Genomic DNA, 16,529 nt, shown 5'->3' with positions numbered 1-16,529 from the left:
CATTAGACCTCTGCACCGGGAATCATTAGTACAATTTAGTAAAATGGGCCTTAAGGCTCTTCTGCAATCCAAGGTATAAAATGAATGCTTTCAAAACTTTGGCTCTTGCTGTCATAAATTCTCACACTCAGTATTTATATTGGGCTCATACTTACCACATTTTTGGTAAGAATGTGAGGTGGCAGTTTGTGAAAGACTCTAGGTATTTCCTCCATTGTGTCATTATTAATGATGTGAAGAATACAGACTGGGATAGAAGAATACGCCTTTGGTACCACAAGCATGTCTTCTTCCAGATGAAATACTTCCCTGAAATAAACATTGAAGAAAAAAAATGAATGATGAATGTGAGCATTATATTATTTTGAGCTATCGTATTTGGTTTCTTGGTGGTTTCAATAGGGTCTAGTTTTGGAGACAGGGTGCTAATGAACTACTAAGCTGAGAGGAAGGCAATCATGTGGCTCCATTCACTGCCCTCAATAAAACAGTAAGTTAAAAATATTGAAACAGAAAAAGAGAGTGTGAGAAGGGAGATTTCTGCTTACCTGTGTGCTCTCTTTGCTCCAGTCTATTGCCTAAGTCTGACTTCATGCTGTGCCCACATCCTCCGCGAAGGTCCCATAGAAATCTGTGCTCCTGTCTATTGCTTGAACATGATTTTATGCTCCTGTCATTGTAAATTTCACTTTTGGGGACTTCATGCTTGCCTCAGTTTTTCTGGCAAAATGCTATCTGGGGTTGGGATTTTTCAGTTGGGAAGTTGTGCTAACTGAGGGAATGGAATAAGAGCTATCTATATGAGGCAGTTGTCTGCAGGCCTAGTAGGAGAGAGGAAGAGGAAAAGGAGGGACAAGGAAGAAATATGTGAGGCAGTAATGCATCATGGAAAGGAGAAGCATGGAAGAGGGACAGAATGCAAGCATGATTCCAGAGGAAGGATAACCAGCAAGTGGAGGCTGATAGGTGGTAGTGTTAACCAGATACTAACAGCTAGAGATACTAACATGCATTACTGTATTACCACATGCTAAAGCAATCAACATGCCTTATTAGTAATTAGGTTCCACTGCATAAAATGTGACCTGAGGGAAAACAATGCATGCTGATGTTGTTAGCATACACAAATGTATGTTAGTAACTCCAGCTGCAAATAAGGAGAAACTGGAGCTAACATAAGCTGTGATTAATTTACCTCAATATGGTGGATAAAATGCTTGGGCACAGGAGGCAACAAGGGGCAGCCAGCCGTATCAGCAGTCACCTCACCTTCTACCAGCAGTAGGAGACACCTTAATAAAGCGTCATCTTCTGCTGCCACGGGATCAGTCCCACAACTCTTATTGCAAGACTGGTCCCACGGCAGCAGGAGATAACGTTTTATTAGGGTGTCTCCTGCTGCTGCTGGAAGGAGAAGCTGCTCATTGGGAGAACCCGGCTTCCTAGTGGGAGGGCGGGAGATGATCTGCAAAAGCAGGGGTCTCCCGCTGAATATGGGAGACTTGGCAGGCCTCAATAAGTTGATCCAAACTGATTCAAGAACAGGATTTTAAAATTACTTCACATCAGAGACAGGACTACTTCCTATTCATTCTTTTTTGTTGTCCAGTAGTGTGTACTACATGCAGATCCAACTTAAATCATGAAAGGGGAATGAGAGGCTGCTTATAATATGTAGAGAAAGGCAGAGATGGCCTTCTCTCAACAAACAAGTGAAATAAAAGAATGAATGAATGAATAAATAAATAAATAAATAAATACAAAATAACACTGAAGTCTAGCACCCTAACGCAAACTGAACAGAAATATGTGAAAATAAAAAAAGAAGAAAAAGGAAAATTTTAACCTAAAACTGTAGGAACTCGTTGTACCTGGGTACTTCTCTCTCAGAACATATTTGTACATCAGTCACAAAGGGTGCTGTATGACATTTTCTGGAGATCCAGGAAAATGGCTGACAGTTGTGCTTTTGTTCTTTAAATGGAACACCAAGTTAAGTGGATGTCCATGTCCTTTCTGTGTGTCACTGAAGGGAAGCCTCATGCGATTTATAAAGCTTATGATGAGAAGCCAAATCTTAAGGGATGTATTTGAGTTTCATGAAGACTATGGCACTCATTTTCAAAAGAGAAAAATATCTGAAAAGCGGCACAAGGAGGCAGATGAACTCTTCTCATGGGAAAATGTCCAAGTCAAGATTTTCAAAACTCAGATTTGAGACGTTTTTCTCCGCAACTATAGAGAAAGGGACCCAGGAGTTAATTGTGAGCCATTCAAACCCCACAAAATACCAACTGTACCTATAGATAGGAGACACCTGCAGACCTGAGGGCTCCTGTAGTGATGTACTGTTAGGTACAGTAGGTTTTTAGGTGTTCCTGGAGGGTTTACAATACAAAATAAGGGTGTTAAGGTGGGATTTTACCTGGGTCCATTTATGTTTAGACCACTGCACTTACCACTAGGACTGCCTTTCTGCTCTGCTGGGATGTCTGTGTGGCCAGTTTACTAGGAATGGTGTGTTTTTCTCTAGGACTTTTTAAAAAATCTTACCTAAATAAATATGTACTGAGCATAAATATATCTGGAAAATAACGATTTTCGAAACAAAAAAAATAGACTTAAGATGCAAATTTTTGACATTTTCAGCAACACGTCTATAATTGGACTTGAATGTCATACTGAAAAACCCCATCATGTAACCTGCTGTCCTCAGAGAACCTCTGTCACAGGTAAGCAACCTCTCTTTCTCTAAGAACATGTTGAATCCCTAGCTATAGTTTACCTAAATACAGAAAAAAGGTTTTGTTGTTGGATTTTTTGTTTTTGTGAAAGCAGCCTATAATTTCAAGAAAAAAAGACCTTAGAAAGAAGGTCTTAGGACAGTTGGATTAAAAACCTCAAAGAGATATCTCAGGACAGGCCATCTGAAACTAAACATGACCAAGACTGAGCTTCTTATCTTTTCCCCTAAACCAACCTCACTTCTTCCCCCATTCTCTACCTCTGTGGATAACACTCTCATCCTCCCTGTCTCATCAGGTAGTAACCTTGGGGCCATCTTCGAATCTTCTCTCTCCTTTTCTGCACATATTCAACAGACTGCTAAAACCTGTTGTTTCTTTCTCTATAATATCACCAAAATTCGTTGTTTCCTTTCTGAGCACAATACCAGAACCCTTATCCACACACTTATCGCCTCTCACTTAGACTATTGCAACTTGCTTCTCACAGGTCTTCCACTTAGCCATCTCACTCCTCTTCAATCTGTTCAAAATTCTGCTGCACAAAACTTATATTCTGCCAGTGTCGCTATGCTCATATTAGCCCTCTCCTCAAGTCACTTCACTGGCTTCCTATCCGTTTCCACATACAGTTCAAACTCCTCTTATTCACTTACAATTGCATTCACTCTGCAGCTCCTCAGTACCTTTCCACTCTTATCTCTCCCTACACTCCTCCCCGGGAACTCCGTAGTAGTGGCATTGTCAGTGGATCACTTTGGGGCTGGTCTCCATGGACGTAACTTGCATGAGGGTGGGACACAGGGAGGGAAGGCCCAAAGGGAGGCGATCTGCAGACTGCCGCTGCTGCGCTTCTTTCACACAGAGCAAGGTCGAGGTGAGACACTATGATTTGAATTCAGGGGGGCCCGGCCCGGTGGTGGATGGGGGGGGGGGGCAGGTGGAGAGGAGGCAGTGACGACGATGACCTTGGGGGGGGGGGGGGGGGCAGGGGCGGGGCCTCAGGGGCGGCCTTGCCATGGGCCCGGCCCAGTCTCTCGGCGGCCCTGCTCTTCAATTTACCCAAGCATCTAAATAGCTTTTTCTATTGACTTTTCTACCTGTTTGGCCACCATAAGATCATCATATGTGACCACACACAAGCCCCACTCCTATTTTGTGCATAAAATTATTTCACCCCCTAAACTGAACTGCTCTCTCAGGTTTTTGTAGCCCAAATACAGAGTTGTATAGTAATGATGTAAAAGCAACGTGTCACAATACTTAAGTAAACATTTCAGTACTTTTACTCGTTACTGAGTAAATGATAAGACTGAGCACTTTTACTTGTAACGGAGTATTATCTGCACCAATTTTAAGTACTTTTACCTCATTATAATTTAGTTTCATTACAAGTAACATGGTGGCTGAATAACTCAATTTTCTTCCCCCCCTCCTCCTCTTCACATGGCTCCGAGGCAGGGGCGTAGTTATGGGTCCACCCATTCTCAGCTCAGGCCCACCCTGTCTGTCTCTGATCACCACCAATCAGGGGCCTGTCTTAGTCACCGGTTACTGCACACAGCCACAGTGAGTTGCACTGGCATTAGCGCTGAGGAAGGTCCTGTGAGCCGCCCGTGATCCCTCAGTGCATTGTAGCTGAAGTTGTTGCTTGCTGCTGCTCCACTAAGGAACCAAACGCACTACAAGACATAGCAAGCCAGTCCCAGGAGAAACCAGTGAAAAAACATGCAATTGGGGAGTTCTGTTCAGTTGAACTAAGGCAGGCAGGCAACATTGCCAGGGCTGGGTATCCAAATGCTGGTGCTGCTGGGTGATACTGCTGCTGCTACTGCTGTGCTGAGATATCTGGGCAGTGGACTGTCATCAGCCCCATCCTGCTGAGTCAAGTCTACAGTTCTCCACCAGCCCTGCAAGGACTCAGAGCCAGCTTGGGCCCCTTCTCTAAAACTTCACACCAATCAGGGCCTCATCGGGGCAGTAGACTTCTTCTGTAGGAAGCTCAGCTCAATAGGAAACAAGGCTCAAAGAATAATCACCCCTACCTCTACTGAAAAACCAGTTCTCCAACTGGTTCAGGTGCTAAGGTCAGTCCAGAGGCTACAAGGTTAGAATGTCACCATCTGCTGGAGACAGAGAAATATTGAAGAGCTTAGGCAGAGCTCAAAGTGCTTGTTCTCTGTCTCCATCTGCTGGTCGACAGACATAACCCATAGGTTCTGGACTGGTCTGGTATGGATGACAAAGAATAGTAGATTGTCCGAAAAAATTTTTGAAAGAGAGACTCCCATATTTCGACCCAAATCGGGAGATGGGCGTCTGTCTCCTGTGAGCACCCAAATCGGTATAATCGAAAGCCGATTTTGGGCGTCTTCAACTGCAATCTGTCACGGAAACAGCCAAAGTTGACGGGGGTGTGTCAGAGGCATGGTGAAGGCGGAACTGGGGCGTGTTTATCGGCCGAGGAGAGATGGCCGTCCTCGGCCGATAATCGAAAAAAGAAAGGCGTTTTTAGCGTGAATTTGGGTCACTTTTTCTGGACCCTTTTTTTCACGAACAAGTCCCAAAAAGTGCCCTAAATGACCAGATGACCACCGGAGGGAATCGGGGATGACCACCCCTGACTCCCACAGTGATCACTAACCCCCTCCCACCAAAAAAAAACAACTTAAAAAACTTTTTTTTTCCAGCCTGTATGCCAGCCTCAAATGTCATACCCAGCTCCATCACAGCAATATGCAGGTACCTGGAGCAGTTGTTAGTGGGTGCAGTGGACTTCAGCCAGGTGGACCCAGGCCCATCCCCCCCCCCTACCTGTTACACTTGTGGTGGAAAATGGGAGCCCTCTAAACTGCCCCCAAAACCCACTGTACCCACATCCAGGTGCCCCCCTTCAGCCATAAGTGCTATGGTAATGGTGTAGAGTTGTGGGCAGTGGGTTTTGGGGGGATTTGGGGGGCTCAGCACCCAAGGGAAGGGAGCTATGGACTTCAGAGGTAGTTAACTTTTTTTGTTTGTTACAAGTGCCCCCTAGGGTGCCCGGTTGGTGTCCTGGCATGTGAGGGGGACCAGTGCACTACGAATCCTGGCCCCTCCCACGACCCAATGCCTTGGATTTGTTTGTTTTTGAGCTGGGCGCCTTCGGTTTCCATTATCGCTGAAAAACGAAACCGCCCAGCTCAAATCCGCACAAATCCGATGCATTTGGCTGGCACAAACCGTATTATCGGAAAAAAGATGGACGCCCATTTTTTTCCAAAATACGGTTTGGCCCGCCCTTTCACGTACCCGTTCTCGGAGATAGACGCCCATGGAGATGGGCATTCGCGTTCGATTATGCCCCTCTATGTAATACATGTGGAGGGGCATAATTGAAAGGGGCGCCCAAGTTTTCCTGAGGACGTGCTCCCAGGTGCATAGCTCCCTTTCCTTCAGTGCTGAGCTCCTAAACCCACTACCCACAACTGTACACCACTACCATAGCCCTAAGGGGTGACGGGGCCCCTACATGTGGGTACAGTGGGTTTCTGGTGGGTTTTGAAGGGCTCACATTTACCACCACAAGTGTAACAGGTAGGGGGGGTGGGCCTGGGTCCGCCTGCCTGAAGTGCACTGCACCCACTAAAACTGCTCCAGGGACCTGCATACTGCTGTCATGGAGCTGGGTATGATATTTGAGGCTGGCATAGAGGCTGGCAAAAAATATTTTTATAATTGTTTTGAGGGTGGGAGGGGGTTAGTTACTACTGGGGGAGTAAGGGGAGGTCATCCCTGATTCCCTCCAGTGGTCATCTGGTCAGTTCGGGCACCTTTTTGAGGCTTGGTCGTAAGAAAAAATGGACCAAGTAAAGTCAGCCAAGTGCTCATCAGGGACGCCCTTCTTTTTTTATTATTGGCCGAGGACGACCATCTCCTAATCACGCTCCAGTCCCGCCTTCGCTACCCTGCCGACACGCCCCCGTGAACTTTGGTCGTCCCCGCGACGGAAAGCAGTTGAGGACGCCCAAAATCGGCTTTCGATTATGCCGATTTGGGCGACCCTGGGGGAAGGACGCCCATCTCCCGATTTGTGTCGAAAGATGGGCGCCCTTCTCTTTTGAAAATAAGCTTGATAGCAGTGTATTTTCCCTTAATCTTCTTCATTAATATTTTCACCATTTTTTCTATTTCTTTATTGGGTCTTTTAAAAATTATTATTTAGTTTTTTAACTGTGGTCTAATACAGATTCTTCAAAGTAATATTGATTAATGTAATTATTATAGTTATCCTGTTTCTTTTGCTGTATGAAATGTTCTTTTCTATGTCAAATTTATTTTTGATGGCCAGATGCTGCTACCTGGAGGTTAACCAGGCTCAGGCCAATATTCACACCAGTACCTGGTTATCTCCATGGCTAAAGATAAAACAGCCTTTTAGATGTCTTAACTTTAGCCACTCACTTAACCACCACCCAGTTAAGTTATGGCTCCTCCCAGGCTCCAACAAAACTCTACCCACAGACCGCCCCGCACTAACTGGACAGTGCAGGTACAGTTAGTGGTGATATTCAGTAGCCTTGTGATTTAACTGGTCATGAGAATCTCCTGCCTGGTTAAGTCGCTTTAAATATTGAGCAGTTAGTAAATAATGTTAGCTGAAAATACTAGTTACAACGGTTTATAAAATATTACCTGAAAACCACAAACCAAGTATTTGCTGGTTGCTCAGTATATGCCACTGTATAATCATCAAATGAAATTCTGGTGGTTTCATCTTCAAAGCTGGGATATATTTTACATATCTTTGAATTGTATTTAAACATATGCCTGGGAAACAAAAAAATCAAAAGGATATGTATATTAAAATCAGACATCGTACTTCACTATGATAAAGATATATACTCAATATTAACAGTTGTTGAAACCAAAAGTGCAAATGAGTCTCTTTTTTGCATTATTTAATATAAATATAATCAAAATGCTTGATTTAGGGCAGATCTTCCAACCCTGTCCTGGTGACCCCTTTGACAAACCAGTTTTCAGGATAACCATAATGTTTATGTTTATTTGTATCATGCCTTTAGCCAAGGCAGGTAACAATACAACATCCATAATAGCAAAAAAACAAAACGAAAACAACCCCCCCCCCCCCCCACCAACAGCAGTACAAACTACTAATCAATACAATAACATCAGTCCTACACTAATACAGCAACAAAGGACACCAGAAAGCATTATTAAATGAAAATGCATGGGATAACTGGTTAATACTAGCCTTCAACGTAAGCATATTTATCTCATGAATTCTTTGTGGACATTCTGAAAACCTGATTGCTAATGACAGTGTTCTTCATTGCAAGGTCCATAAACAAATGGCAGCCTCTATTAACTCATCCCCCCAGACCCTTCCCTAATCCCCCTGGATACTCTTCTGACCTCCAGACTCCCCAACACCTCGAAAGGCAGGAGTGATGCCCGATTGCTCTTGCCTCCATCACTGCCATCTCCCCTGCCGGTTCGCGCTTCAAAATGGCCACCGAGACTTCAGCCGAAGTCTCGCGAGGCCGCCTCTGGAAGTCTCGGTGGCCATTTTTAAAGCGCAAACCGGCAGGGGAGAGTCAGCACTGGTATCGGACAGGCAAGACTGCCTGTCCTGAAGAATTAGAAGAGTCAGGTCGGTGACGTGAGGGACCGGATCGGGCGGGCGATCGATCGGGTGGGCGGGAGGGAGGAGAGCCGGCTCGCACTAGGGAACAACCGGCTCGCAAGTCGGTACAAAATGTAACAACTGGCTCTTGTGAGCCAGTTCCAGCACACCACTGGATGTCCACTAAACATAACCTATTTCTCACTTCTGCTCTAGATGCATTTACATCATTAGGGCTCTTGAGGCCCCAAGAACAAGGTTCCATGCCATCTGGAAGACCTCGGCTGACCTGCCGCAGCAAACCCAGCTGCAGATAGCAGTTGCAAAAGGTATGTAGCACCATCTCACTTGAGATAACAAAGACAAGTGCACCTTATAGACCTTTTTTTTTTTAGTGAAGAATAACCCTTCCAAGACCAGAGTGCACTTGGTCAGCACTGCACCAAGGGCTGTGTGAATGCTGTGGTTGCATAGGGTGCAAATATGGAGGGGTACAAAAATTGCTCACAGCCCACCATCTCCTTCATTTGTAGTGGTGTGAGCAGACCATGGAGGTGCCAGTAGGCGAGTCACACAGGGTACAGTTATAGCTTGGTGCAGTCTTGCACACCCAGGCCTCAGTAAATTGATCAGTCTGTAAGGTGTCTTCTACCACTGCCATTGCATGACATCAGATTAACCAGGCTACTTTTTGTTAAGTGTAATATATGTCTGTTAGTGCTGCAAGATTAGGCCAGTAAAGGGCTATCACATAAGATGCATACCCATACCATGCAAATAGAGCATGATCCATTCAAAGATGTACACACAGTACATAGTAAATAGTTTCGAATAATGGACAAACTGTTTTTAGCCACTGGTATGTTCTGAGTTTGCAGATCAGGTGAAATAGGCAATTGTTCATGCCATGGGGATACATCCGCATACTCAATGAGAGGCGTCCCAACCTCCAACTAATGCATTATCTCTCCTAGGGCAGCAGAGAGAACATGCCTTTGACAGACATAACCTTTCATAAGCTATTGGAGTAGGACTATGGAGACATCCATACTGTACATATATTCAGGTCAAGACATCAGGCACACCAAATATTTTTGTTGCACCAGAAATGGTGCGCACAGGGCACTGTGCCTCAGGGAGAAGCAATACTTATTTATGCTTCTTGGGCTTCCCCCAATGCACAGCATTGCGGTCCTATGGTGCCAATGAGGACAACATCAAACTTGTATGTGTTCTCAGTGTCGTGTCTGAGGTTGACTGGTCCCGGGGCATACTCGTAGTGTCTGATGTCGAGAGAAGTGGAGACCTCCTCAATGCTGTGCATTCCCTGTGCATGCTGATGTCTTGGCAGCCATCGAGGTTAATGCATCCAGTGTCGATGCCAATGTATCGGACTTCAAGGAGCCAAACAGCTTCTCCTGTTGAACTTGCTGTGCCCTCTGTGTCCATAGCTGCATTTGCAAACAAGAATTAAGCTCATGGCCAGGTCCAAGGCACCTGATGCACCAGTTGTGTGGATCCATCAAGGAAATCACCCAAATACATTGGGCGCACATTTTGAAGCTACTGGAGGTTTTCTCGGACATCGAGAAAAAAATCACGGCCAAATTAAACTCCTAAATTTTGATCCGGAAAAAGGGGCAGTGTTCAAATTGAGGTTGGGGCTCTGCCTAAAAGGGCCTAGCAATACACAAGAAATAAAGGAAACTTTATGGGGTAAAAAAACTAAAAGAAATTCAAGGGAAACTGAAGAAAGAGGAGAAAAGAAAAGAAATCATCTGAATAGACTGAAACAACTCGCAAGGGAAGGCACTAATAGTAGGCACGAAATTCAGTATGAGGAGAACATGATGACACATCATCCCTGCAGAAAAACAGACTGAGGGACACGTGCTCGTGCATCGGGCAGGAAGGCACCAGCACATGTGCAGTAGGACGCTGCTAGAAAGTTCTTGATCTTGCCAGGTAGCATTCGCACTGGCCTCTGCCGGATGACATCACCCAGCTATGAGAATACAAAGGCCTGCTTGTCCTTGGAGAACAATATATTATTATGAAAGGTGAGATAAGTTTGAGTCAGCAACTTTGAAGGAGGCACTCTGCACACAGTTGATAGGGATAGAATTGCTGGATGCCGAGAAATCAACTAACAGATGGAATATGGCTTTGCTTGAAGCATTGGATAAGGTTGCTCTATCTAGAGTACTTTTAGAGAATTATAATTTGAAATGCCAACAATATAATACTGCTATATTACATGCTAAGAAATAGATTTTGAATAAGTAGATTGAATCAGTTCCATCTCAGTCTAAGGAGTTATTTGCTATTGTAAATAAATTTAGTACTTTGGAAACTAAGTGAGTAGTTGGAGAACAGATCTCTATTATGATCTTGTGGTAGGATTTGATAGGAAAATACAAGTAATAAATAAAAAGAGTTTGAAAATCTATCCCCACCGATGAAGGTAGAATGTATGTTATTAGAGAGTGATCATTGGACTCTGTTTTATGAAGTCAATATCTCTCAGATTAAAGATATTTGTAGTAGGATCAAGAATTCTTATTGTTTATCAGATCGATATCAACTATTAATAGTAAAAGCTTTAAAAGAGGTGTTTTTGGTACCAATTTTGCATATAGTTAATAGTTCAGTCCAAGAAGGTTGTGAACCAAAGTGTTTAAAGAAAGCTGCAATGGAACCTCTATTGAAGAATTCCAATTTAGATCCTTGGTGGATAGGTAATTATCAACCTATTTCATCTTTACCCTTTTGAGTAAAATAATTGACAAGGATGTGCTTGATCAGTTGACTGACTTCCTTGAGAAAAATCAGATTTTGGACACTTATCAGTTTGGATTTCGTTCCAAACATGATACTGAGTCATTGCTGATTTCAATGTTGGGTGTGGTTAAAGCAGGCTTGATAAAGGGAATGTTATTTTTTTTTTAGTTTCCTTTTATATATCAGCAGGTTTTGATTCTGTAGACCATCAGATTCTCTTAACAGAACACCTGCATGTCAGCCATGGATGCACTGAATGCTTTGGTGGCTCATGCCTTGCTGGAGGTGGATGAGAGTTTGGAGGGGATGCCCCAGAGAAGATATTCCTATCATAGTCTTCAGGGTGTTATTATGGGTTCAGAGGTTCACTGGTCACCACAAGACTCAGGACAAGTGGGATGACGGAGTATACATGGTTAACCCAGTGAATGAACCTGGGCATAATAGCCTCAAAGTTGGCTCTGAGGATGGTGGTCCTGTCAAAGTAGTGCACAGAGACCATGGCTTCTCCTGTTGTCAAGTCCTGATCTGAGTCCCCTTCTTTAATTAGGGTGAGTCCAAGACCCTCACTATTCCACCCACCTTTGAGCTCTGTGTAGTCCTGGGGACAGCAATATCCCCACCCTTCTCCTCAGATCTAATAGGGTCCTGTTCCCCTCTTCTCAGGTCCTGTGGGCAAGCCAAAGTACTCAGTCCATCTGTCTATGCAAATTACATGCTATTTTAGTTCAGTTCAGTTGTTAGGTATTCTTCTCATTCTTAGCACTCAGAGAATTGTTACTAGACTCCAGAAGAGTTAGTTCCCCCTTGCCACCTCCCACATAGCCTTCACTGGTAAGCTACAACTAGGGTTACCATATGGCTCCACAAAAAGGAGGACGGATTGAGCCAGCCGGGTTTTACTTCCATTGCTTTCAAGCAATGGAAGTAAAACCTGGCTGGCTCAATTGCTTTCCATTGAAAGCAATGGAAGTAAAACCTGGCTGGCTCAATCCGTCCTCCTTTTTCTGGAGCCAAATGGTAACCCTAGCTACAACCAACCGCCCCAAGCAGGGACCCAATACCAACACCCTAACTGTGTGACTGGGTTATGGGACTATACCCAAATTGTTCCTTTATATGGTTTAGTTGTGATGCCTTTTTGCAGTTGGGGATTCTCTCTGCCTTGTGACAGGGCATATATACCTGTTATAGGCCCACAATGCTGTTTCTGTGACCTGCTTTGTATGCTCCTGTCCAGGTAACTATAGCTACATTAGGAGATAATCTCCTTTGGTCATTTCACCTTCAAACTGTTCCCTTAATCACCAGAAAGACACTGGCTGAGCTCATAGCTATAGGGCATCTGAAGTGGAGCCCTTCCCGAGCCAAGAGCCTAGATATTATTATTTATTTCTGCATTTTTACTCCACATTTCACAACTAGTGTTGGCTCATCTGGGAGTGAAGCCTTTCCTGAGTTGAGTAATCAGGCCAGACATTACCCTGTCAGATTCTGAGGGCAGGCCAGACATTCAGTTGGTGAGGAGATGGCCCAGGAATCTGTCTGCATGTGCATGCACCAGGAACATTCCCTGCACATGTCTCTCAGACAGTTGTTTTGGCCATCTGCTTATCAACTAAGGGGCCGACCTGCCCCCCCCCCCCCCCCCAGGACCTGGCAGGGCAATGTCTGGCCTCATGACTCAGCTCAGGAAAGGCTTCACTCTCAGATGCCCTACAGCCATGATTTGGGAGAGGGAAGTGGAAAGGGAGACTGCTACCATATGTGTTTCCCCTTCCTCCCTTGGGGAACGGTGTCAGCTTCCATAGACCTTACACCTGTGCTGTGGTGGGAAACCTTAGTTCAACTGTTATCGTAAGGCTGTGACAGGCCCTAAGCCAACACCTAATTTTGGCCTACAAGAGGGACAGTGTGATGGCTTGGAGTATGGCCTGAGATCTTGAGGGGGCCAGGTTTGAGTTTCACAGGGCCTTCTTCTGTCTCCAAAGTCCATTGGAATGATTTAGTCCAATTTCCAATACTTACTTGTGAGTTGGCAGCTTTACTCTTGGGCAACTTGTGAGGTGAAGTGTAGATAGAATGTATTTGGATACAGGCAGCAGATGATGTTTTGTATATTCCTGAGAATCTAGCATGTGATGTTTTTGTTCTTTCCTGAGAAAGTAGCAGAATAGCAGGTGATGTTTGTACATTCCTGAGCAGGTTCACGAGCTGTTCATGTAGAGTTGTTCTTGTAAGCAATGCATGATCATGGTTGTGTAAGCAAAATGTAACCAATAGTAATGATAATACATGTAATATCCATGAATATTCATAGAGTATATAAGAAGGGGATTGACTCCCAAATAAAGAGTTTTTTGCCCAGACACACGAGAGGAGAGTTATTTTGCAACATCTGGTGATCCCCGACGTGATCGGTGAAAACGTGACGTACTTACTACGACTGGAACAGTCAGCGCGCCATTCCTTCTACGGAACACTGTAAGTATGGGGGGAAATTTAACATCATCACATAAACAACATGCACAGGAGCTATATACTATAACGCAAAGATATGGTTCCTCCCGAAATCCAATAACTCTTAAAGATATAGAGCGTTTAATTGAGGAAATAGTTTGTCAATGTCCCTGGTATCCAGAGAAGGGATCATTCGATCCTCAAACATGGGAAAAGATAGGGCAGCAGTTTCGTTTAGAGCCTAGAGTTTCGACTCCTATATTATTGACTTGGAGAGAGATATATTCTACTATAGTAATTCTCTCTTCTGGATTGACAGGCATTACTAACGAAAATATATCCAACAAATTGCCAGGCAAGACCTGGTCTCTTTTACCTCCCGCGACTCTTGGACCTACACCTTCTCCTCCTTCTTGTCGGCTGGCCACCGATATGGGAAGGGAAGAGCAAAACAAAACTCCTGACTTTACTACTACTACCCCTAATAAACCAATTGAAAATATCCAAAACAACAACGCTAATGATAGCGTTATTATTACCAAAACACCAAAGAGCGTAGAACGACCTAGTTTAATTCAATTAGGTATACAGCAAGCACGAAAAAATGGTGAATTCATTTGGAACGATGATCTATGGGATAATTCGGAACCTAATCCTAATTTATACCCAGTTACTAGAACTACAACAATAGAGGCAGGGAACGAAACACATCATGCAGAATGGACTGCTCTACCTTATCAAGTTTTGAGAGAATTACGTAGAGCTATCGTAGAATCAGGTTTAAAAAGTTCATTTGTTCAAGGCATGATAGAAGGGATTAGTAACGGTTACTTAATGACTCCAAAAGATTGGAAAGACCTTTTCCGTATGCTGTTAACTCCTGCGCAATATGTAGTGTGGGATAATGAATATAAGCAAGCAGCACAACTTATCACTGGGACTAATTTGGTGCCTGATCAAATTTATGGATCGGGACCATTTTCAACCCTTGATATGCAAATTCAACAAAACGATACCTGTTTTCAAGCCATAGGCACTTGTATCTTGCGAGCATTTAAAAGAACACCAGAAGGGAATAAACCAACAAAATCTTTTGCATCAATTAAACAGGGTGCAACCGAATCTTACCTTCAATTTGTTAATCGATTGCAGGAAGCTGTAACTAGGCAAATTGATAATCTTGATGCGCAAACAGAGTTATTGATTAAATTAGCCCAAGAAAATGCAAATTCAGATTGCAAAAAGGCATTGCAGACTGTAGCTCATCGCCCAGGAATTACTTTAGCAGATTTATTGAGCGCATGTGCAGATGTGGGGACTCATGGTTATTCTATGAATTTGTTAGCAGGAGCTATACAAAAAGGTAATAAGCCACAGGGGACGTGTTTTAATTGTAAGAAACCAGGACATTTTCGAGCTCAGTGTAGAGCCCCAGGAGGGGGTGCCAACTTTGCAAAAGGACCTTCTCGACCTTCTCGAAAATGTCCTCGATGTCAAAAGGATATCATTGGGCCAATCAATGTCGCTCTAATCCAATTAATTCCACACCGCCACCCCCAAAAAACTTTGCTCCGGGTTAACTCCTAACCTCGGTCCAAAGGGAGTGCAAGGGTCTTTTGCTCATAGTACTACTGCTACACAAGGTAGTGCAGGAATTGACCTTATTGCAGCGGAATGTAAAACTGCCATCTTACCTCATGAAGTTTTGGTATATAATACTACCTTTAAAGGACCCATTCCAGCGGCTACTGTAGGTTTAGTATTACCTCGCTCCTCTGCATCGAAGGCAGGTATTCATGTTATCCCTGGAGTTATTGATGCTGATTACACAGGCATTGTTAAAATTCAAGTATGGTCCTCATCACCTTTAACAATTTCTCCCGGGGACTCGTGGGCACAATTAATTATTTTACCATATTTTACAGCACCTATTCCTTCTACTGTCTCTCGTACAGGGGGCTTTGGATCTACGCGACAGGTAAGTGCAGTTTTAAAACCGGTTTCTAATGCACGACCCACTGCTCAATTTTTATTGCAACAAAAGCCCTTTGTTGGTATATTAGATACCGGGGCGGATGTTTCTGTCATAGCTTATAAACAATGGCCTGGGGAATGGCCCATTGAAGATACTTCACATGTGACAGGAATAGGGGGAACTCAGTCAGCCTCCCAAAGTTCTCAATGGTTATCTATTACATATCCTAACGATACCAAGGTTCTAGGACATATTAAGCCCTGTATTTTACAAGTACCCTTTAATTTATGGGGTCGTGACCTTTTGGAACAATTAGATGCATCATTGATCCTACCTGATTAACAGTTCATAAATATGTCTTTTTCTCTTCCTTTGGAATGGAAAACTGACAAACCTGTTTGGGTAGAGCAGTGGCCGATTACCAGAGAAAAACTGTTGATTTTACATCAATTGGTGGAAGAACAATTACAATTAAATCACATTGAGCCTACCAATTCTCCATATAATACTCCGGTATTTGTGATCAAGAAAAAATCCGGAAAATGGAGATTTTTACATGACCTACGAGCTATTAATGCGATTTTAGAACCAATGGGCCCGTTACAATGTGGTATTCCAAATCCTAATTTGATTCCTTATGATTATCAATTAGCTATTATAGATCTGAAGGATTGTTTTTTTTCAATTCCTCTCCAGGAAAAAGATTATAAATACTTTGCTTTTACTGTACCTGTTTACAATAATGCACACCCTACTACTAGGTATTGTTGGAAAGTTTTGCCCCAGGGAATGTTAAATTCACCCACTATTTGTCAATACTATGTTCATCAAGCCTTGCAACCATTTCGTGCCTATTTCCCTCAACTTTTGGTATATCATTATATGGATGATATACTAATTGCAGGGATAACTCTTCCCCCTTCTTGGAAATCTACTTTAATTT

The 16,529-nt window shown here is 43.6% G+C and overlaps 1 protein-coding gene across 1 annotated transcript in view; it reads right to left on the bottom strand.

Moving 5' to 3' along the window:
- The window catches only part of ADGB (androglobin), a 738,031-nt gene that overhangs the window by 260,153 nt on the left and 461,349 nt on the right, over nt 1–16,529 (bottom strand). The window contains exons 24-25 of the mRNA XM_030198035.1: nt 7,416–7,550; nt 156–309 (exon numbers count right to left, since the gene is read on the bottom strand). Of these exons, the coding sequence (XP_030053895.1) occupies nt 156–309; nt 7,416–7,550 (289 nt within the window). The remainder of the gene's footprint in view (nt 1–155; nt 310–7,415; nt 7,551–16,529) is intronic.

The sequence above is a fragment of the Microcaecilia unicolor genome, chromosome 3 (assembly GCF_901765095.1).
Source record: "Microcaecilia unicolor chromosome 3, aMicUni1.1, whole genome shotgun sequence".
Lineage (NCBI taxonomy): Eukaryota > Metazoa > Chordata > Amphibia > Gymnophiona > Siphonopidae > Microcaecilia > Microcaecilia unicolor.
This window is presented reverse-complemented; position numbering and strand designations above follow the sequence as displayed.